Source organism: Rissa tridactyla, chromosome 4, assembly GCF_028500815.1.
Source record: "Rissa tridactyla isolate bRisTri1 chromosome 4, bRisTri1.patW.cur.20221130, whole genome shotgun sequence".
NCBI classification, from domain to species: Eukaryota; Metazoa; Chordata; class Aves; order Charadriiformes; family Laridae; genus Rissa; species Rissa tridactyla.
The window spans coordinates 5,377,390-5,400,253 of NC_071469.1; the positions used below are offsets into that span (position 1 = coordinate 5,377,390).

Sequence of the window (22,864 nt, forward strand, 5' to 3'; positions counted from 1 at the left end):
AAAAGGTGAGACCAAAGAGAGGAGGGGAGAAGGAAACCTCCCGCTAGCTGCATGGATTAATGTGCTGTGCGAATTGCTTGACACAAGCCGATTTCCTCGTCTAAGTGAGGACCCCAGGACAAGCTGTGACTTCAGAGCGTGGCGCTTGCGGAGGTTGCGAAGGCTGCGGCTGAAGTCCTGGGAGAAAACGCGGGGGGGGGGGGGGCGGGAAGAGGGGAGTTTCTTGCTGCGACTGCCCTCGCCAATTTTAGGCAAACTTTCCAGTGGGAAGGAAGGAGAAGGAGGCAGATTGAAGATCAATGGCTGCAGTGCTTAACCCAGTCATAAAGTAGCCAAGACGCGGGGTTTTAGCGCAGGGATGGGAACCGCGTGGGTGTCTGTCGGGGTGTTTGTGGAGAGGCGTCACCGCCGTCTCCTGTCGTGACTTGGCACGGCCCGAATGCGGCGTAAAGGCAGGAAAGTGCGTGTTATGGGGGGAGGGGGCGGGGTCCCGGGGGGTCCCGGCACAGCCCGATCCCCGCTGCCGGCGGTGCCGGCTCCCCCCGCTTCGTTTGCGCATTTGCTTATCTGCAAAGAGGGGGCAGGGGAAGAGGAGGGATGGCGAGCAAGGAGGGAAATAAATAAATAATTTGCAATTTTTCATCTCTGACAAACTAATTAAGACGCAGGCACTTGTTCGGCCGCTCCGCGGGGCGCGGAGGGCGCCGGTTTGCGGGCAGCCCTTCCTCCGCGGGGGGATCACCGTAAGCAGGCTGACCTCAAGGGGGCTGTTTCAGGGAAGGGGGGGGTGTCTTTTTTCTTTTTTTTTTTTTTTTTTGAAAGATCGGGAGCCCACCACCGGGGCAGCCGCCCGCCCTCCCTCCCAGCGGCGGTGTGGACGGCCCCGGGGGGGTTTGCCGGTGGCCACGGCTTTGGGAAGTGGGCAGAGACCCCTCAAGGCAGGGCAAGCTTATGTCGGGGGTGGGTGACACCCCCCCCGAGGGAGGGGGGGAGGTTGGTGTGTGTTTGGTGTGAGCTGCAGCCAGATCCTTTTCCTTAATCCTTTAGGGACGTGCTCGGGGCTGGGAAGGGGCGGCTCGGCTCCAGGACAGGCGTTTGGGAGGGACGGTCTGAAACCAAAAAGGAACTCAGAAAAGTCGTTTCAATGAACTTACTGGTGGTTAACTGGGGCGTTAAAACCCTATGTCGAAGGGATTTGTTTTGTTTTTGAAAGGAGCCATCACTCCAAACGAGGAGTTTCGACCAAGGGCAGGTGTCTCCATCTGAACCCGTGTGTGAGAAGGGAAGGGCAGGGTCAGCAGGGCTCTGGGGGAGCTCGGCTTTGCAGTTTCGATAGTCGGACACGGGGGTGTTAGGAAGAGGGACAGTGCTGGAATCCGAGCCGTGTTTGTCCGTGGGCTTCCCTCTCGCCCAAGCCACGGGTCCGTGGCTCCGGTCCTCAGCGGGATCCTCCCACCGTGCCCCACCGAGAGCGCCCTTCCCCGGGGTGCAGGGGAAAGAGGGGTGCTCCTGCCTTTTCTGAAAGTAAAGGAGATCAGTTCCTCTTTTCCGGGGGTGAAACTTCGATTTCACGTTTCAGTGCTGATGGAGAAAGTAAAAATATCGCTTGAAAAAATAAAACGTGAAGAATTATTTTTTTCCATTTTCTGAAAAACGAACTAGGTCAACCCTGTGAATCTAGAAGAGGTTTGGGGGGGTCTTCACGACCAAAATACTGCTGCCTTGTCGCTTTTGATTTGGCCCGTGCCTTTAGAGGCATTAATGTAACCTGAAGGGCAGCATAACTGAGCTAACGACCCTGCTCCCTTCCATGGCTCCGAAGGGATTGTTCTGCGGCTGGAGGATGGGTTGAGAAAGAAACACCGCAAAACACCACCGATTTCTTCCCCTCCCCAACAAAACTAACTTCTGTGTGTGTCCCTCGATTTCTGAATAGACCCGGGGAGGGTATATGGTAGAAGAGGGGCAGAAGACTGTATCTGAAAAGAGGAACATAGAACAATCTACGCCTACAGTGTATATCTGTAAAAATACCTATACGTGTGTATAATAAATATATACCTATAATATAGGTAGGCTCTCATGCTTCTGTATGTGCGAAGCAACAGCATAATAAGTTAACGGTAGCTGTGTTATAACCATGCTCTGAAGCTCTGCTGTAAGGCGAAAGCATTTTTTAGTTGGGAAACGGGGTGATCTTTTCTGCAAAAAAGAAAAAAAATAAAATTTTCAATGTTCTGCTTTGCTAGCCCCAATTTCCTTGACTTCCGTGGTGCTTTTAATAATCTTGCAGGGGAATTTCTGCTTACATCCGCAATGACCAGGTGTAATGTAAAGGAGTTGGGCTGAATTCTAGGGGCGATGGGGGCACCCTCCGCAGCTCCACCTTCACGCCGAGCCGCAGCCTGGCGCTGCGGGCAACAGCCTGCAGTGCAACAAAGCTCTTCAGTCCCCTCCTCATGACGGCGCCGGGCAGCCAGAGGCTTTGCAAAATCGTCTGGGCTACTGCGAATTTTTTTATTTGCTCTGTTCCGCTGAAACCCACGTTAGTAACCCGTAAAACCAAGGACGTACAAGAAATGCGTAGGGTGCTGGCGAGTTTAACCCCCTCCTCTTCTCCCCCTCCCCCGCATAGGCGCACACTTCGCATTGCTTACGCTAAAATATAAAATACTCTCCGGAGAAGCTGACGCTAGCAGCCTGTATGCGGAGGAACAGCATCTCTGACGCTGAAAACAACTGGAAAGGTTGCTTAGGGAGCATCCCGATTTGCCGATACGCTTCTTAATTTTGTCAGTGTGAACAAAGTTACCTCGTGCGCAATAAATTTTTGAGAAAGCCCCTCAAATAGCAAATGACACTTACGAGAGGTGACTTTGGGTGAATTACTTCGTTGCAAAAAAACAATTCTGCGTTAACATCTGACTTTTAATGATGAGTAATTTCTCCCCAATTCTCAAACATAAAAGCTTTGATGGGTGGAGGAAGAACACGAACAACTTGACTGCGGTTGCCGTCATCTTTGCTGCCACTTGACTGTTAAGATAGTTTTGATGAAAGCGAAGATTGCTTTATTGTGTGTATCGTTTTAATTTAATCAGGGCTGAGGGTTTCCCCCTACGAAGCACAGTAAAAATAAACGATATAGTGTTGTCTGGGACAACGAGAACAGGGAAGAAACAATTAAAATGTGTTGGTATACTTTATAGGCAGTGAAGTTCTCTCTGTGTGTATAGGTATGTGGAGATATGTTAAAAATATATATAATTTGAATATATTTTTAAAAGCTATTATAACGTCTAATCCAACTGTGAACTGCAGGAAAAAAAAAAAAAAAGAAGCGGAATCACACACTACAGTAGCCGGGAGGGGGGGAGAGGGGTAGAAATGGAAGGTTTCTCCCCATTTCGCACTTGCTTTGGGTGCAGTAGTACGTGTTTCTCACATGTTCCCTCCAATTACCAGCAAGAAAGTTCTTCAGCGCTCTTGCTGGATTTGGTTTAGTAATCAGCCCCCATATGAGTCACAGGGACCACGCAATCCCACTGCCGCCTGAGTGACAGCTAGCCGGCGCTCTGGCTTCTTGTTGTCCCTTTAAAATCTGAAACCAAGGGTAATGATTTATCAAACTCTTATTATCAAGAAAATGTCAAACGAAGGGCACCTTGCTATGCACTGACGCAAACCCAGTCTTTCCCAAGGAAGTATAGAAAGCTTTGCTCTGGACTGGGCAAAATCCAGTCCGTCAATTGCCTGTACTGCTGTTTTTACCTCTACCGAGTCAGTCTGTGGCTGTTTAAGACGAGGTAAGTGTTTGATTTCGTTTCTTTGGTATTGAAAAGGGCTGGAAGGAGGGAAGCGGGTGCCGGGGGGGAGCTGTCCGCGGTGCTGCGGGGGCTGTCCGCGGTGCTGACCGCGGACTGCGTGCGGAGCCAACGCGGGAAGCCTTCCGAGGAGCGGGGGTAGGGCTGCTGCAGGGGAAGGGGGCTAGGGAGGGAACGGTGGTACCCCGAATTGCACTCGGATAGTGACCGAGTCCTTGCAGGTGTAATCCCTGACGCTGGGATGGTGGCATTAAGACGAAGAGAAAACTTGCTACGGAAACGGTGACGAATAGTTTTGGGAAACCTCCTTCTAAAACAAGGTGTATTTGTGAAGCTAGTATTAAACTGATGGAGAAGGTAGGGTTTGTCTGCGGGTTGTTTAAGGTACAAAAAGAAAATGCATTTTAAAATATAATTTTTAAATTAGAAGAAAAGGCGGGGTGGGGGGGTGGGACTGCTGTCAGTAATCTGTTTAATGAATACTGAAATGCTTAAAAAAATCTTTAGAGGTGTGCGAGTCGAAAAGAATAGGGAAAGCTAGCTGTTAATGTCATTAATTCCGCTGTGGTGGTGTGGTTATTTTTGCGTTTCACTGTCTTGCTGTAGGGTTTTGAAGGGTGGCAGCCAGCTCAGAAATGCTCACCAGCACTATTTCACTTTTTTTTTTTAACATCTCCGGCTGCCTACAGGGCAGCTTGACTATTGCCTATATATCTAGAAAAAAAAAAGCCGATGTGCATTGTTGAATGACAGAAAGGAAATGGGGCGTAAAATTAAAGAATCTTTCTACACTGGTGATAGCGAAGGGAGCATCCTACAGTCGTGATGTGAAATCTAACAAGGTCTGGCGGCGCAGTGCTGTAGCAACACTTATTTAAACTCTCATTACATGTTTGTAGACGCTGGTGCGGTTTTTTTGTTTGTCTGTTTTGAGTTTTTTGTATACTTTACTGTTTTCTCCCCCAGAATAATAACACTGAATAAGAGGGCAAGCAGGCGAGCCGGGGCACCTCGAAATTCTGCGACAGTTTTGTATCCAGATTTTCTAGCGCACGCATTTTGTGCACGAGGAAAGAAATTCGTAGAATCTCTGCAGTCCTGACTTTTTTTTTTTCTTCCCCCTTTTGGTAAACTATGTGACGTTGTCGTTTTAGGATTACGCCAGTCAAAGGGATATGAGCAAGCAGGTTGTGAACAGTCCTGAAACCGTTGCTCCTGGAGCCAATGAAGGCGCGGGAGTTGTAAGAATCAACCCCGAAAATGAGCCGCAGAATGCCCCACCGCCAGCCCCTGCCGCGATGTCCAGGCTTCCCCGGTCGCTCTCTAACGACAACAAAACCCTTTCCTCCGAAGAAGCTAAACCAAATGATTTTGAGAGGACCAAAGTCGGGATCTGCAAGCTCAGCAGCACCCCGGTGCAAGCCAACTCCACTCTCCGGAGGGAATCTGTGGAAACCTTTCCCTGCAAGCACACCCCTGGGGCAGGGGCCGCCGGGCAAGCCGCTATCCCTCACTGCAAAATTCCCGCTTTGCAAAGCACAGACGGGGACGCTAATCTAACCCTTGGTAAGAGCACACTGGAGCAAAACAACGCCAAAGGCGCCTGGGTGACCTTGAGCCAGAGTACCGTGGTACTGGGCACAGATGGCAACACTTCTGTTCTTCCTGGCAGAGTGGAGGGGGTAAGTTGGTTCCTTAGGGGGTTTATTCTTCCCCTCCTCCCCTTCAGCTCGTGGGAGTGAGGGATCTTTGCCACTCAGCACCGATTTGGGGCTGAAGCTCTAAAATCAGGTCCAAGTCTGTCGGGGATGGGGCTGTGCCTCTGGGAGAGGGGATGGAGGAAGGGGAGAGAGGGTCTTAGATAAAGTGCCGGACTGCTGGCGCCTGCTAATAATGTAATATCGGTATAAACGACAATCAATAATTCCCGGCTAATTCCAACGCGTTCACTGAGCCGTGCCTGTCAGTATAACCCGGTTCCGGCTTGGAGCCTGGAACTGCAAATAAGGTGAAATCAATTAACCCAGCCCCACAAGACGCCAAACCCTCCCAGACCCTGACCCTGCGCCCGGGAGGGGTTTGCCCTTATGGGGTGCGAGGCCGGGAAGGCGTCGGGCCCGCCCGCCCCCCCCCGGCGCCCTCTCCCTGCCCTGCTGCGTATCTGGGTTACCCTGAAAGGAGGGGAGGGGGCGGGTTCATTCTGTAAAACCGTTTTTTTTTTTTTAAATTTTACTTCGTCTGTGTATGCCGGGGGAAAGGGCTGGGCCCCTGCGGGCTTTGCTGGGGACCGGCGGGTCGGTCCTTACCCACCCAAGGGCACCGAGGGCTCCGCTCCCCAGAGAAGGCGATGGGACCTGCCGTGCACCGGAGAATTAGGAGCCAGGCGACACCCCCACACCCCCCGAGGCCCTGTGTAGATGCCAGTCTCGCCGGGAGATGCGCATTGCAGTGGCCGGAGTCTCCGGGAGGGAGCCGTCCACAAAAGCCCTGCGCATTTCGTCCCCGGAGGAACCAGCTGGGCGGGGGGTGCCCTGGCAGCGGGGACCGACACAAGAACACACAAACACCCCCCGCCCCCCCCCCCCCCCCGGAACCCCTCCGTCGCTGCCTCCTCTCCCTCGGGAGCAGCCTGAGAGAGGGCCAGGGGTTAAAAGCACTCCATCATGTTTTCTCTGGCAGGAAAGAGCCCGGGCAGAGACGGGCGGGGGCTGCGGGGGGGCTTCCCCAGTCCCCCTCCTGTTCCCCCCGCCCCCGCGCTCCGGCCGCTGCTCTCCGTGTTTCCCTGCGGTGAACCCGGCAGCCGCAGCACCGCGATGCTTGTTTGCAGAAGTGGCTCTTTTCCGATCTCTCTTTTTCTTTTTCTTTTCTTTTTTTTTTTTTCTTTTCCCCTCCCACACCCTTTCCTCACCCTTTTAGGAAGACGATGTAGGGGATGAAAATAAAGCCCGAGGGAACTGGTCTAGCAAGCTGGATTTCATCCTCTCCATGGTGGGTTATGCAGTGGGGCTGGGCAATGTCTGGAGGTTCCCGTACCTGGCCTTTAAGAATGGGGGAGGTATGATGGCTTTTTCCTGTCTCTCTACCTGCAGAACCGTACGTGGCTGAGCCCGGTCCCTGCCTTTTTGGTGGGGAGAAGCACGGGGGAAGCGGGAGCCGGCGGTGCCCGTTTGCCTGGCAAAGCCGGGCAGCGAGATCCGGGTGCACCTCCAGACCGTCAGCGACTTAGCGAGAACTGGGTTTTGCTGACGGTCAGCTCTGAAAGTAGGAAAATTCCGGCAAGATTTCGTTAGAAGGTAGCGCTTTCCTTAAAAAAAAAAAAAACACCTGCAATTGGTGCCGGCCGGAGAGGAAGGAATATAAAACGCCGGGTGGATCACGCCTGGGCACAGAGTGAGGGCTCCGGGCCCCACTTCTCCTAATTTAAACGCAATCGGGTCTGAATCCGCAAACGGTGGGACATGGGAAGCGGAAGGGGGAAGAGGGCGATACAAAGGATTTTCCAGTCGGGAAAGTCCCACGAGAGCGTTTGAACCCGAGTGGAGGCGTTATACCCTTTTGTGAAGTTTGGGAAACTTTTCAATCTCTCGATGATCCGATTGGAAAATAATCGTTCGAGAATAGAGAGAATGCTGCTCAGCAGAATAAAGGAGAAAAAAAAAAAAGGTTGGAAGAGAGGTAGTGCCGTCAATAAAAGGGGAAGAAAAAGTTTATTTGGGAGGTTGTCCTAACAGAGGCTCCAATTTAAAGTGGGAACCGGTGAGTGTTACTGCCACAGCCTCCTGCAGCTGTAAGCCTCTTCCCTCTGCGCAGGACTATCAGCAGGGGATGTTGGTGCTGTGAGCATTGAAAACGGTTGTGTAGAGGCTGTAAGAGCTATTTTATGTGAAGAACTAGCGATTTAAAACGAAAACAAATTTTTTTCTTTTAAAAAAAGGTAAGCTCTTTTTCTTTTTACACGTAAGAACTAAGAACTTCTAAGTATGAGGTGTTAAAATACTCATTTAACGATAATGTTATCTCGAGCAAATGCTAGAGATGCAGAAAGCTGCTCCTCCCTGGCGGGGTTGGGGCCACCGGGAATCGATAATAAATAGAACATTTTCTAATAGCTACAGGTCTTACTAAGTTATCCCCAGCACCGCGGGCAGAAAAATTGACCCGTTTCGGCCCCAGGAGAGCCCGTTCCCAGCCTGCAGCCGCCACGGGGGGGGGGGGGGAAGTGGGGCGGGGGAGGGGGCTGCCCCGCGGAGGCTGCGCGGGGCTCTCCGCACCGGGCCGCGGAGGGAGGCGAGATCCCCCCCCGATGTGTCGAATGAAGCAGAGCGGCCCCCCCTCGCCTACGCGCGATGATTCAGGTTGTTCTCTCTCTTCTCCCCCTCCTTCTCCTCCCCCCAAGGTGCGTTTCTCATCCCCTATTTGATGATGCTGGCTCTAGCTGGGATCCCCATTTTCTTCCTGGAAGTCTCCCTGGGGCAGTTTGCTAGTCAGGGGCCCGTGTCTGTCTGGAAAGCCATCCCCGCCTTGCAAGGTGAGCGGAGCAGGAGCCGGCCCAGTTTTTGGGGGGGCATGACCTGCACACAGCCCCCCACCCCGGCTCCTCTTGCATGGCTTAGGCACGGCCGCCTCCCTGCGCCCCCGCTCCGCAGCCGCATGCTACGGGCTCTCTCCGGCTGGTGGCTCAGCAGCGCGGGCGCGCAACTTGCGCGGCGGTTGCGCGTGGAGCCCTTTCTGCTGGGGGATGCGCTCCGCACCTGCGCCAGAGGAAGCCGGGACCGGCTGCGGCCCCCCTCCTCCGCCTGGGATTAACAGCATTATTTTTCTCTCTCCCTCTCTTTTCTCCCAGGCTGCGGCATTGCGATGCTGATCATCTCGGTTCTAATAGCCATATATTACAATATTATTCTGTGCTACACACTTTTCTACCTTTTTGCGTCCTTTGTACCTGTGCTACCTTGGGCTTCCTGTAACAACCCGTGGAACACACCCGACTGTAAAGATAAAAACAAACTTTTGTTAGGTAAGTTGGGACAGGCTTTAATTCTCCCCTCCCCCCCGCCTTTTGTGGCCCCGGGTTTCCAGAACTTTCCGCGGCTCAGCTGCGCCCCTGGGAGATGCCAGCGGAGACTGCGGATGCCTGTGGCCGGGCGAGGTTCCCAACACGGAGGAACGCAAGGCGCTTTGAATTGATCTCCTTCATATGGGCACTTCTCCCCGCTTTTATTTACATTTTTCCTCATCAAGGATAAATAGAATTTTCCCAACTACAATGCTGAGAAGAAGCCCAACTTGTTTTTTTTCGAGTAAAAGCTCTGTGTAGGGAAGAAAGCACAGAACATGATGCTGCAGCCTCTGGTTTCTGTTAAAAACAACTTCTTGGGCTTCAGAGAGAATTAACGAAAAAAAACCCCGAAAACCGTTTTTGCAAACGGCCCAAAACATGAAAAGTAAACCGGGCAAACAACCTTCTGGAAGAGCCGCCATCACCAGCAGCGGGGTGCGGTGTCCCCCGGCCTCTGCCCCGGGGGGTGCGGGCCGTCCGGGCTGGGTGCTGCGCCCCGGGACTCCCTAATCCTGCCCTGAGACGGGGAGCGAGCGCTCCCCGCGGGCGGGTAGAAGCTCTTTCACTTCCTCAGACTCTTTTTACACCTTAGGCACTTAGGATTTTCCCCTTTATCCCAAAACCGAGTTCTGTCAGACCCTTATAGCTTCTGCAAGCAAGGAGTTCCAGAAATCTAACACAGGACCAAAGTTCAAGTCGTGTGTGTGACCTGATGCTTTTTGTTGCCATTTTACACGCAACCTGAAAAGAAAATCCAGACAAGTTATTTTTCTCTTGGTTTTCTTTTCTTCCTAGATTCCTGCATTATCGGTGACCGCCCTAAAATCCAAATCAAGAACTCCACTTTCTGTATGAGTGCCTATCCAAACTTGACTATGGTTAACTTCACCAGTGAAGGAAACAAAACGTTTGTCAGTGGAAGTGAAGAATACTTCAAGTAAGATCTTTCTTTGCCTAGAGACGTTATGTTAATCTTTCTCTAAAATCCGCTGCTAGCAGACCGCAAATCACTATTTGGAAAACTAGAAATACAATAGTTAAGGACAACAAATGATACCCATTTTTAATGCCTAGGAATGATGAAAGCTAAATTTCAAATGCTGGATTATTTGTGGTCTGTTCCTACGGTGCTTAGCACAGCTGGGGTGTTGGCCCATGCTTAGCATTTTTATCTACTACTGCAATGCAGATAAATAAAATAATACATGGTGAGGATCACTGGAACCTTCTAGAGGAACCACTGAGGACACTGAAGCAAAACAAAACACTGTAGGGATTCGCACTGAATTACTGCCTGCAGTTGCTGTCATTAATTTTTTTTCTTTTTTAAATTTTCTTTTTTTTTTTTTTCCTCAGGTACTTTGTATTGAAGATTTCAGCAGGGATTGAATATCCTGGTGAGATTAGATGGCCCTTGGCACTATCTCTTTTCCTGGCTTGGGTGATTGTATATGCCTCCCTTGCTAAAGGAATCAAGTCATCAGGAAAAGTAAGAAAAATATTTGTGATCATATATTTGCAAGAAAGCAGTGTGCTGCTTCAAGGGAATCACGCTCTCGTTTAAGGCAGTGAATTATTGACAATCATTTTCAGTAAATGGCTAAGTATTAGTGAAATGCCCTTTTCCTGTCCGTGTTTTCCTGACTACCCAAAACATAAACAAAGGATCATTTTGGTTCAGCATTTGTTTCCTAATCTTCAGTAACTTTAAAATGAGCCCTTGAGCTGCGCTCAGCGGTTGGATGGCAAAAAGGTGCGTTCAGCATCCTTCCCTATTCTGTGTGGTGTGCATTAAAATTCTGCCGTCACCTCGCATTTCACTGTAATCAGGGAAATTTTGATGTAATTTAAGATGTTAAGTAACATGTTTTAAAATCATAACTGAACTTAAGCTGGTCTATGGTGGGTGTGAGCAGTGACAGCGTGTATCCTCTTTTCCCAAGTGTTCGTGTGCCATCTTTCTAAAGCTCCTCTTTGCGGTGACCAGGCTCCTTGCTCCTTCTCTGACACCTCGCATGTCATTCTCTCCCTTGCCCTTCAAACCTGCAGCTTTCTGCCATGCCTCCTAACTAACAGCCGTGTCAAGGGGGAACATGTCCTCTCATTGGCGTGGAATTACAGGTATACGAATTAGCCAGGCAGCCATCTGAGCAGAGAGACGCAGCTTTTTCTTCATCGGCAGCACTGGTTTGGGTGGGTTTTTTGGTTTTTTTTTTTTTTTTTTTTTTTTTTTTTTTGGTGAAAGCTGCAGGAATACAATATTTGAGACTTCTCCATCAATGCCACTGCAATTAGCATGCAGGTTAAAATGTTAGATGATGATATGACATAAATCTAGCTTATTTACGAAGAGTAGGTTGAAAAGAAAAAGAAAAAAAGCTGGAGCAGAATAACTGGATATTTCCTAGGCTAAAGACAGGGGATGTGCAGAGATAGCTGTGAGTTTTCTAGAGCTGGGCATGGGGTTTCTGATTCCAAGCCATCCCTCTGAATCTAGAAGCTGACAACATCTCTTGGGAGGCAGCTTGGGAATTAGCAGAAAATCCAGAGACTTGGAGTGCCAAGGGAAAGTTGAGATTTTTTTTTTTTTCCCCCTACCTTTGTGTGACAGGAAAAACTGTTTCATGAAAGGCCAGAGCCAAGGAACAGACGATGTACAGGAGAATAACTTGGGTTTGGATGTAGCAATAGGTATTTCTTTAAGTGAGTCTTAGGGGCCAAGAAAAATATTGACTCCTTGGTGTCAGGATGTCCTGGTGTGAGATAAACTAAACCACGACACAGGCATAGAAAACCTTTGTTTATGCATAGATGGGTTCAGTGTATTCACTGCACAAAAACTAATTGGGGTGACTTCTTGAAACACTTATTGAAACAGCAAAGACAAAGTCGGGAAAGCTGTTTTAGATCAGAGGATTCTGGTCCCTGTAAGATTCAGAGGTTAATGTGAAAGGGATTTGAATACTTTCGGGTAGAGTGTACAGCTTAACTGACCATAATCTAGCCATTTTATTTGACTATAGAGACCTCTGCTCTGTACTAGGTAATTATTAAGACATTAAACAGACAACTTCTGTTGTGTATTTAGACATAATGATGATTAGGACTATCTGGATCATTTCACTGACTTTCCTTTTTTGCATTGGGACCATAGATATTTTCGTGGTGATATGTAATTGTTAAGAGGTACAAATAGTAATAAAACTTCTTTAGGCTTAGTTAAATACAGAGAAATATATAGAAAAAATAAATCAGAACTTCAAGTGTTATTGAATGATTGCTCATTTAATTTCCATTGTGCTCTGTTAGTTCAAGCATTTAGCTGTAAATTCCTGTTATTCCTCTCCAGACTTCCTTTTCTGCTTTTTCTTCCCCCCTCTGTCTAGAATCCAACTCTTACCTCTGTTGATATTATGATATTATTCCTCTTTCCAGCAGCAAGATGAGCTGTGAAACTTCAGATTTCCTGGGAAATAACCCTGTTGTCTTCCTAGTTTATCCCCCTATTGTCTCTGAGCCTGAGTAATTGCTTTGTTCAGGCAATAGCGTAGCACTTGTGTTTCCCCCCTCTCTTCTTATACACCCAAATAAGCCTTTTTAATATTTGTTTTTCTTTTTTGGTCTGTCCAGGTGGTGTACTTTACAGCTACATTCCCCTATGTAGTTCTCATCATCCTTCTTATAAGAGGAGTGACTCTACCTGGAGCTGGAGCTGGAATCTGGTACTTCATCACGCCCAAGTGGGAGAAGCTCATTGATGCTATGGTGGGCTCATTATTGCATTCATAAGTTGGAGGGTGAATAAGTCCTACAGATTTCTCGGTGTCTGCTGCAAGCATTTTCTATGTGCAGAGGCAGTATTGTCATCTGTGAAACTTGTTCTTCATCTTACGCAGGGTGTTGTTGCAATGGATGTTTGTTATTTGTGTGCACGTAACGTGTTTTACCTATATGATTATAGATATGTTATTCACTTCACATTTAGTATTTCAACCGAAACTCTGAGCAAGTGCATTGAAAAATAGTGAATTAAAAAGGAAGTATAGTTATACATATGCTGGTGCCTTTTGGATGCTGGCTTGGCTTGAACAAGCACATGAAGCTTTCCATAGGTAACATAAACTTATCTGCATTTCTTGAGAAATGCTCCGAATAGGTGTGTTTTACTCATTGAGCAAAGCTTGTTCAGAACAATGCGTATGAAACATTAGGTTAGGATGTATAATTTAATTTCGCTTAATCTAACTTCCTAGTAGCATATATTTATAGAATCATAGAGTTGGAAGGGACCTTAAAGATCACCTAGTTCCAAGCCCCCTGCCCTGGGCAGGGACACCTCCCACCAGACCAGGCGGCTCAAAGCCCCGTTCAACCTGGCCTTGAACACCTCCAGGGATGGGGCAGCCACAGCTCCTCTGGGCAACGGGCTCACCACCCTCACAGGAAAGGATTTCTTCTGTATATCTAACCTAAATCTCCCCTCTTTCAGTTTAAAACCATTCCCCCTCATCCTATCATTACACTCCCTGGTAAAGGGTCACTCTCCAGTTTTCCCGTAGGCCCCCTTTAAGTCTATAAGGTGTCTCTGAAGCCTTTTCTTCTCCAGGCTGAATAACCCCAACTCTCTCAGCCTGTCCTCGTAGCAGAGATGCTCCAGCCCTCTGATCATCTTTGTGGCCTCCTCTGGACAGGTCCGTGTCCTTCTTATGTTGGGGGCCCCAGAGCTGGAGGCAGCACTGCAGGGGGGTCTCCCCAGAGCGAGTAGAGGGGCAGAATCCCCTCCCTCAACCTGCTGGCCATGCTGCTTTTGATACAGTCTGGGATGTGGTTGGCTTTCTGGGCTTCAAGTGGACATAGCCTACTCGTTTTGAGCTTCTCATCAGCCAGCACCCCCAAGTCCTTCTCCTCAGGGCTGCTCTCAATCCATTCTCCGCCCAACCTGTATCTGTGCTTGGGATTGCTGCAACCCAGATGCAGGACCTTGCACTTGGCCATGTTGAACTCCATGAGGTTCACACAGGCCCACCTCTCAAGCGTGTCCAGGTCCCTCTGGATGGCATCGCTTCCCTCCAGCGTGTTGACTGCACTGCACAGCTTGGAGAGAGGAGCTGATAACAGTGGCTTTGCTCTTTAAGCATTGACTGTATGAGGTGGAGCTTCAGCTCTGCTGCTTCACTCAGGATTTCAACCGATTTCTAAACAGCCATTTGTTGTCAATGAAGCCCGTCAAACTTTTTCCAAAAATACACATGGATTTATGTTTGTGTCAGCATAAATCCACCTATGTGTTATATATTTGTCTGATGTGTGTCAGTCTTCAGGCAGGAGTCTGGAGACTGAATTGAAGCCTGAGCTGAGAGTTACAATTCAGACTTTTTTCTCTAGAAATATAAGAGGTTTTTTTAGCAAGACCTCAGGAAATCTGGTGATTTTTTTTTTTTTCCCCTTAAGAATTCTTTTCCTCTATCAATAGCTGTGTGATATCACACCGATAGGTAGATAATTAAAGCTGAAACCACTTTCCTGGATTAATTGTGCAGATCTTAAATTCTTTAATATCTCTGCAATCATGGGTATTTTGACCCTTTGGTGATGGGAGTGTTAGATCTTTTGCAAACAATACAGAAATTAATTTTGCATTAAATATGAGCATTTTTGGATCCCACATTGTGCAATAAAGGAGGTGGGAACTGCTGCCTTTTGCAAAACGGGCCTGTCTGAATACACTAAGTGTCTCTGTCACCCTGGGTAAGTGTTCAATAATATTCCGGCGAGCTTCCGTTTTCAATTTTCTTTACAGTGTAACATGAATTAACAGCTGTGTATTGCACTCAATTAGGTGAAGGATTGACTGCTTGCTGGCTGGTAACTTTTAAAATGGTGTTTAAGTATCTTCAAACTGGTTGGGGTGTGTATAGGTACATCGATCTGTGCACGTGTGTGTATCTCCACTTCTGCACTGTGGACTTGGGTGGAAAATTAGACTTTGTAGGGAAGCCTGTAAATAGAAATACCAATGCTTCCAACATTTTGCAAGTGATAAGTAAGAACAGCTCCTTTGAAATTTCAGGCAATTTTAATCTAAATGCATTTAAGGCTTTGAAGAACTTTGTTACAGAACAAGCAGTGCTGTTTGGTTTGTTTTTTTTAAGAGAGACTTGGCTGAGCATGTCTTTTCTTCTGATGGGAGGAAGATGGGCCCTCATGTCTAAAGAACCCTAACTTACACTGTGCTGTTTGATGTACGCCTAATGGTGGAAATTTACCCTAATTTTAGTGTGATCTCATTCATAAGTAGCACATCAAGCAACATAATTACTTTTATCAAGAAGATAAAAGTATTATTTAGGGCCACTGGCAGGTAAACCATGAGCACCTGATGCAGATTTTTTTCCTCTTGATTTGTATTTTCTTTGATGAATGTATTTGAACTGATATTCATCAAGCAATACAGGCTGAGTATTTGTGCCTTCCATATACAGCAACAGTTTTTCTGTATACAATATTGTCATTTTAAAATATAAATTATTGTCATTTTATATGGGCTCACAAGGACAGTACTCCCCATCGAATGGGCACTCTGTATTTCAGGGTAGGATTTTGCTTTTAAATGTTCTATTGACATCCGTTGCTCTAAAGTTCATTTAAACTACTTATGTGTTAATCCCCAGCAGTAACATTTAAGTGTTTTTGGTCTTTCTAACACTCTTTCCTGAAGCCGATGCTAGTTCCTCTCCTGTCTATTTTAGGTTTGGAAGGATGCTGCCACTCAGATTTTCTTCTCCTTATCTGCAGCATGGGGAGGCCTAATTACTCTCTCTTCCTACAACAAATTCCATAATAATTGCTACAGGTATGTGAGAGTGAAACTCATCGGTCTTATTAAACGTAAACAGGTCTTCTCCAAACACAGTCAGCTACCAACTTGCAGAAATCTGGTTTGAAAGACCCTCCATGTTTTCCTTTTCCTTTCCTTTTCTTTTTTTTTTTTTTTTTTAGACCCTCTTCCCCCTCTCTCTTCCCCCTCTCTCTTCCCCCTCTCTCTTCCCCCTCTCTCTTCCCCCTCTCTCTTCCCCCTCTCTGATTTTTTTTTTTGGGGGTTTTGTTCGTTTTGTTTCTTTAATCTTTTTTGGTTTTGTATGTTGTATCTTCTCCCCAGGTCCTAATCTACTAGTCTCAAGATGAGATTTAGGCTTCTTGTAGTCCCTATTGACTCTTAATTTTCAGAATCAGCAGTTTTAGGTGGAAAGGCAACCTGGGAAGCTGTCAACAGCCGTGAGCAGTGGTATGAAACCCAGCCAGTTGTCAGCCTCTGCTGAAGAACATCCCGTGTGTAGAATGGGCTGAAGTTTGCCGTTGTGAGACATACATGAGTTTAACGTGCAACTTCCATATATGTGATTTTTTGTCTCTCCTAAACGCCATTATTTTTTCCAATTACCCCTAGCGTGGTTTTACATGCACAAAGTTATTCCAAGTTGTGAAATTTAAAATCACTTTTATTTGTAATCACTGAAAGTTATTTTTCCAAGGAAAAGGTAACCGTTCTGGTGGCATAGTATAGTTTTCCATAAAAAAATGTGCCAGATATATGTCTGCAGATGGAAAAAACCAAAAGCAAGTGGCATTAGTAGAATGTTTCACTGCTGTTTTATTGTCCTTAAAGCCAATCTTGTTTCAGCTGAAGCAAACCTTTACTGATGCCTGCAATGGCAGAGCTGCTGACTCAGGGCGGCACAGGGACTGTCCCAAGGGTATGCTTAAAGGTCTTTCCTGAATCAAGACCTCTAAAGCACACGCTCCTTGGGATTTGAACTCCCATATCCTATAACTTCTAAGAACTGTATGCAAAAACTTACCTTCAAAAAGAAATGCAGATCAGGATTTTAAAAAGGAATTTCAAAAACATTTCCTACTGCTGTTCGAACGTAATTTAATATAATTATCCCAAAATATGGATGAATAAGTAACAGCGTTGCTTTCTCAGTAAATCCTACCCAGCAATCCTTTGGGTCCTATTTTTGAAAATGCTTTGATTTTTTTTTTTTTTGTTGATGAATTAATACATTCAGAATACCAAAAAATGGTATTCAAAAAATGAGAGAAACATCATGCTATCTTTCTGCATTCATTTAGCAATGTTTTGTGGCATTTGGAAAATGTTAACAAAAACTTTGAATTAAACGTTTGGTAATAAAGTATAAAAATCTTACAGGTCTAATACCAAATACATGCCTCACTATGTTAGAGAGGGATATGGGACACCGAAGCAGAAATAATTAGAAAAGCTTAGTTACTTCTAATTTGTTAATTTTACAACACATTTTGAATACTGAAATGAAGCATGGCTATCTTCTTTTTCAGTTTTTATATTCATTACATTCTAGCACTGCAGATAAAATTGTAGTTTTCAGTTACATATTCATTTAAACATCATTTAATAATCTAGAATTGCAATAAATTTACATAAATTCACTTCATAATGCATACCTAAAATATTTTCCTTAAAACTTTTCTGGGTTTTGGAAGAAGATTAACACATTGTAATTCCAAAGAGAAGACTATTATTTTTTTTCTGTAGACCTGAAGAATTAACCTAATCATTAGAGCCTTAAGAGATGCTCTGTTAGAGGTTCCAGAAGTTCTGCCAGCTCTGTGAGGTTCTTGACAGCTTTTCAGGTTGTATTTTGTTCTGTTCCTGACAAACAAAGAGCAGTAGGAATAAGGATTTCTAGTCAACTTAAAAAAAACCCACAAAACAAACAAAACCAAACCACACTTAAGGTAAGTGACTTTTTTGTTCCTAAGTTGTAATATTTTAAGGGGAAGTCTTCTGAACACACCTATCATAGAATGCGTTGGGTTGGAAGGGACCTCTAAAGGTCATCTAGTCCAACCCCCCTGCAGTGAGCAAGGATGTCTTCATCTAGATCGGGTTGCTCAGAGCCCCATCCAGCCTGGCCTTAAAAACTTCCAGGTCTGGGGCCTTCACCACCTCTCTGGGCAACCTGTTCCAGTGTCTCACCACCCTCATGGTGAAGAACGTCTTCCCAATGTCTAATCTAAACCTGCACTGCTCTAGTTTAAAACCGTTGCCCCTCATTTTAATTTATATTGGGAACTAAAAATAAAAATTCTATCAAGAATGTAATAATTATGGATGGGGATTGTGAGGGCTGGTTTCCTGTCAAGTCATATCTACTTACCCAGTATAGTATGACATTCAGGTGTGGATTTCTTCAGATTCCCTTAACAACAGCAGACAATTGTAGCAGGGAATCATCTACAGATGGGTGGGCATTGAAGTGAGTGCTGCAAGGTACAGCAAGCTTAGCTCTGAAATTTTGTGTGCAAATACAAGAAAGATACAGGACAAAAATAATCTTACCTGGATGGTGGTGGCTAGTGCGTATGTAATACAGTGAGCAGATATCCACATCAGGCAAAGAGTAAAACACTGCGTTACAGATCATGTCGTCATTGCTATCCTCGTCAGAGAGGCCAAGAGCAGAAGTGCATATCCACCCATGGCTTCCTACATGGCACGTGGGTGATGGAAACTTGCACAGCTGATTTTTGGTGGTGTTGTGAAGACTTCTGGCACCTGATTGGCATCAGACGTACCTGATAAGTGTAAAAGTGTACCTTCAGCGGCGTTCCCACAGGATGTGTGTGCTTATGAGAGAGACTCCTGAAATGTGTACAAAACCTTTCTTTGCATGTCTTGCAACAAGGTAACGCGGCTTCTTGTTTTTTCTTTTCAGGGACACATTGATAGTCACATGTACCAACAGTGCCACAAGTATTTTTGCAGGCTTTGTCATCTTCTCAGTTATTGGCTTCATGGCAAATGAGCTCAAAGTGAATATTGAAGCTGTGGCAGACCAAGGTAGGGTACGCTGCTGTTTCGTTACTTAGGCACCTGGTGGCAACTTCAGCTCTATTGTCAATGATGACATTGGAGGTGGGAATAATGACTTCAAACTGGAGTGGATTAATAAACTACTTGTAGGCATTTCTGTATGGGAGAAGGTACACTGGGAAGTCAACTGGGAAGTCAAGGTACTACTCGAAGCCTCCTTATCAGTCATTTGGTAAGACAAGGAAGCAAGCTGAGACTCATTTCAGATCATTATGTAAGTGACATACATAAGGGGGTAGGCTGAGATGTCTCCTTCACATAGTTCAAGCGATCACTGGCCCTCTCATTTGTCTGTGTTGCTGCCTTGTCAGGTCCCCAAGGTAAAAGTTGTCCCTGATGGTGGGAATCTTGGATGAGAGGATGGTGGGCTTCATAATGGTGGTTCTGGGGGAAATGCGGTGTCAGAGGTGGATCGAGCTTCTAAACTGTGGGGAGCAAGGAGCTGCCTCCATGGGAAAGTAAAAAATTTCTGAAGAACTGCTCAGAAGATTTTGGTTGGTGAAGTGAGATGGTTATGAATGGGGATCTGAAAGGTCTTAATTGGTAGAGCTGAATGTGAGTGGGAAGAGTATGGCTGATGGGAGAATTGGTGCTGTCAGGTACGATATGATGTGAAGTAGCAGGAGACAGGAAGGGAGAAGCTTTTGGGATAAGATTCAGAGAAGCTTAAAGGATTGGAAAAACCTGATGGGACCGCAAAGGGATAATTGTTACCTTTAGTCTAGTCCTACATTTCCTGTGAAACATGCAGCACTTTGGCCCTAAGCCAACTCCCAGATATTTAAGATCATTTCAAACTGTGTTAAAAAGATGAATTTGTAATAACTTTGTAATAACCTGTATATGTATTTAAGATTCCCCCAGCATAGCTGTTTCTGCATGCATGTGAGGGTCTTACGTGTATGGTATTAGCTTTCAGCACAGATACAATCATTTCCAAGCACCGAAGGGGAGTGATTAATATCTTCTCCGTGAGCCACGGGGATGGTTCCCAATGCTATCCCCCTCAACCCACGGTAGCACAGAGCAAGAGGAGACTCTAAACAGGAGGACAGCAAAGTTAAAAAACCAAATGTTGCATACTCATGGCTTCTATACATGATGTATCTCACTGTCTGCGTTAACACTAAACATTTTTCTGACAGGTTTGTTGTGTGGATGAAGTCAGTGCTACAAGGCGCTACCTGTAGCCTAAGGTACCTGACTGACTGAGCACCACAATTCAGAAACTGTAGCAGTGACTTGACAATAGGGGATAGAAATGAAGACAACTTTCCATAGTTTCTGTATGGTAATGTTCATAGGTGGTTCTGGACAAATTAGGTATTAAGATTAATATGCATTTAACAATGTTGTGAGAGCTAAATTCAAAACAGACAATGTGAGCTGGGGACACAGAAATCCTGTAGTTGTAGGAAAAGAGGAAGTGAAGCATTCTTTATTTTTTTCTTGAAAAATACTTTTTCTCAGAACTTTGATGTTCCTAATTGTTTATTAGAAACCAGCTACTACACATGAAAGGAGGAGAACAACAGAGGAGGGGATGAGATGTTTCTGCTGGTTTAAAAAAAAAAAAAGGGCTTAGTTTCCTTTTGCTTCTTCCTTCTCTGTAAAGTGAAACATGGATAATCCCACAGATCTTGCAGTACTTCTGACCTCAGAGATGCAAATAAAGGTGCCAGGTCACATTCAATTTCTGCAGCTCCTTTGGTCAATACGTGGCAGCCCAGAGGTTGAGCCGAGAGGAAGCTTGTGAGCTGCAGTTCAGTCACGGGAGTTAGTCTGGGGCTTGTGCCCATGGTGGGATGGGCTGTGGATTCAGCTAGAAGGTCTGAGAGGAGAATTTCGTAAGATGGTCAGCTGGCAAACTGTTTCTTGATAGCAAGTAGAGTCATAGATTGGTTTGAGTTGGAAGGGACGTTTAAAGGTCATCTAGTCCAACCCCCCTACAATGAGCTGGGACATCTTCCGTGAGATCAGGTTGCTCAGAGCCCTGTCCAGCCTGACCTTGAATGTTTCCAGGGATGGGGCATCTACCACCTCTCTGGGCAACATGTTCTAGTGTTTCACCACTATCATTGCAAAAAAGTCTTCCTTCTTCCTTCTCTCTAGTCTGAATCTACCCTTTTAGTTTAAAGCCATTACCCTATCACAACAGGCCCTGCTAAAAAGTCTGCCCTCATCTTTCTTATAAGCTCCTTTTAGGTACTGAAAGGCTGCAATAAGGTCTCCCCGGAGCCTTCTCTTCTCCAGGCTGAACAACCCCAACTCTCCCAGCCTGTCCTCACAGCAGAGGGGCTCCGTCCCTCTGAGCATTTTTGTGGCCTCCTCTGGACTCACTCCAACAGGTCTGTGTCTTAGTCCCTGTCAAGTAGTAGGGAATACTGCACTTGCAAGCTAATGTAATGTCAATTCAGTCTTCAATGTCTCATCTCTTCTTTTTGATCTGCCAGTCAGCTAAGTGGGAACAGAAAAGATTCATTGTCATCTCCATTTTCTGGCTGGATTAGATGTTTATGTTTGAAAAACACTGTGTGTATTAGGAGTAATGGTTCCATTAATCTTTTACCTTCATTCTGAAACAAATGACAAACAAAAAAAACCTCAACCCCCAAATCTAAACCCCTCTGTGGTTACAGAAACTATTGTAAGGAGTTAGATTCAAATTCTACTCAAAGAAGCTGTGCTCGAGTGAAACTGCAGTGGAAGCTCCGAAGGGATGGATGGAGGGGGGACGGAGAGACACAGCTGCTAGCGATGGTGGAGGAAACGCTTGGTTCAGCTGGTTCATCTCCCTGGAGATGGCATCATATTTAGCACAGGGGATCGCAACCCCTTTTCCGTTGAGTGCTTGTTGGTGGTCTTTGAGTGAGCGACTAGTCACAGGCTGGAGCTCTCTGTGCCCAGCTGTTTCAGCAGCTGTTCAAGGGGATGTGAAAAAAGCTGTCACGAGACAATCTTATTGTAGGGCTGTCAGTGCGTTCGTAGGAGCCCATTTAGGCCATTTAAAAATATTTCATGAGGGTGAGGCTTCACTGCTCTCCATGATAGGGGAAACAAAATTTAGTCCCATACGAAAAGACAAGTGTACAGCAGGAAGAGAGTGAAGATGAGGGATAGCTGCAGGCTGAGTTAGCACATTGAATTAACAGAATTAAAAACCAGACTCAGCAAGCGGGGAAAAGACCCAGCCCTTGTGCCTGCCTACCTTTTTTTTTTAATTATTTCTGTTTGCATTGAAAGAGGCAACAGCAAAAATGATGGTGATCTCCCTTCGAGTTTTTAAAACCTTGAATGTAATTGTTAATGGAAATGGGAAGGGAATTTTTTTTTTCTTTTTCCCTCCTAAAATATTAATCTGAAATACCTAGTATTTTTTTCATTTAGAATCTTCCTTTCAGGAAGACTTTTTTTTGTCCACTTTTTTTTCAGGAAACTTTTTCTCTGTTTTTCATGGAGGGAAAGACAGGACAACTTACTTTTATTTTACCGTCTCAGTTTGTTGAAGAACATACTGCGGCTGAAAAATTTTAGTAAACTGAAAGTTCAAGGTCATTTGACTTTTTTTGCTTCAACACATATAAAAGCTTTGGAGGTGTTTAAAAAAAGGGTAGATGGGGCACTTAGGGACATGGTTTAGAAGTGGCTTTTGTCAGGGTAGGTTAAAGGTTGGACTCGATGATCTTAAAGGTCCCTTCCAACCTCAGCAGTTCTATGATTCTATGAATCTTTGACGACGGAGAGGACAGGAGCCAGCCTCCCCGTGACTGTTCACCTGTGCCCGGATGCTCCCTGGTGTGTGATACCTTGGAGAGTTATGAGGGGCTGAGATGGAGAGATGTGTGCTTTCATATTCCATAATTAAACTTTCCCCTAAAATTGTGATTAATAGGAACTCATTATTCTGAGACTTAATTAAACTTCTACATGCAGGAAGCTAGTGCAAACAGGGCCCTTATCTCTAATAGTCGTCAAGAAATCTTTAATCAAGAGACAAAAGCACACGTTCATGAATACATAGTAGTTCTGCATGCACCTTCCTGTTCCAAAAAGCCATTT

At 45.9% G+C, this 22,864-nt stretch overlaps 1 protein-coding gene across 1 annotated transcript in view; it reads left to right on the forward strand.

Moving 5' to 3' along the window:
• The first annotated feature begins 4,172 nt into the window (after positions 1-4,172).
• SLC6A5 (solute carrier family 6 member 5) overlaps positions 4,173-22,864 on the forward strand; it is a 35,312-nt gene continuing 16,620 nt past the window's right edge. The window contains exons 1-10 of the mRNA XM_054197801.1: positions 4,173-4,181; positions 4,979-5,506; positions 6,741-6,879; positions 8,221-8,352; positions 8,668-8,841; positions 9,679-9,820; positions 10,240-10,372; positions 12,514-12,648; positions 15,633-15,736; positions 18,648-18,772. Coding sequence (XP_054053776.1) covers positions 4,173-4,181; positions 4,979-5,506; positions 6,741-6,879; positions 8,221-8,352; positions 8,668-8,841; positions 9,679-9,820; positions 10,240-10,372; positions 12,514-12,648; positions 15,633-15,736; positions 18,648-18,772 — 1,621 coding nt within the window. The remainder of the gene's footprint in view (positions 4,182-4,978; positions 5,507-6,740; positions 6,880-8,220; positions 8,353-8,667; positions 8,842-9,678; positions 9,821-10,239; positions 10,373-12,513; positions 12,649-15,632; positions 15,737-18,647; positions 18,773-22,864) is intronic.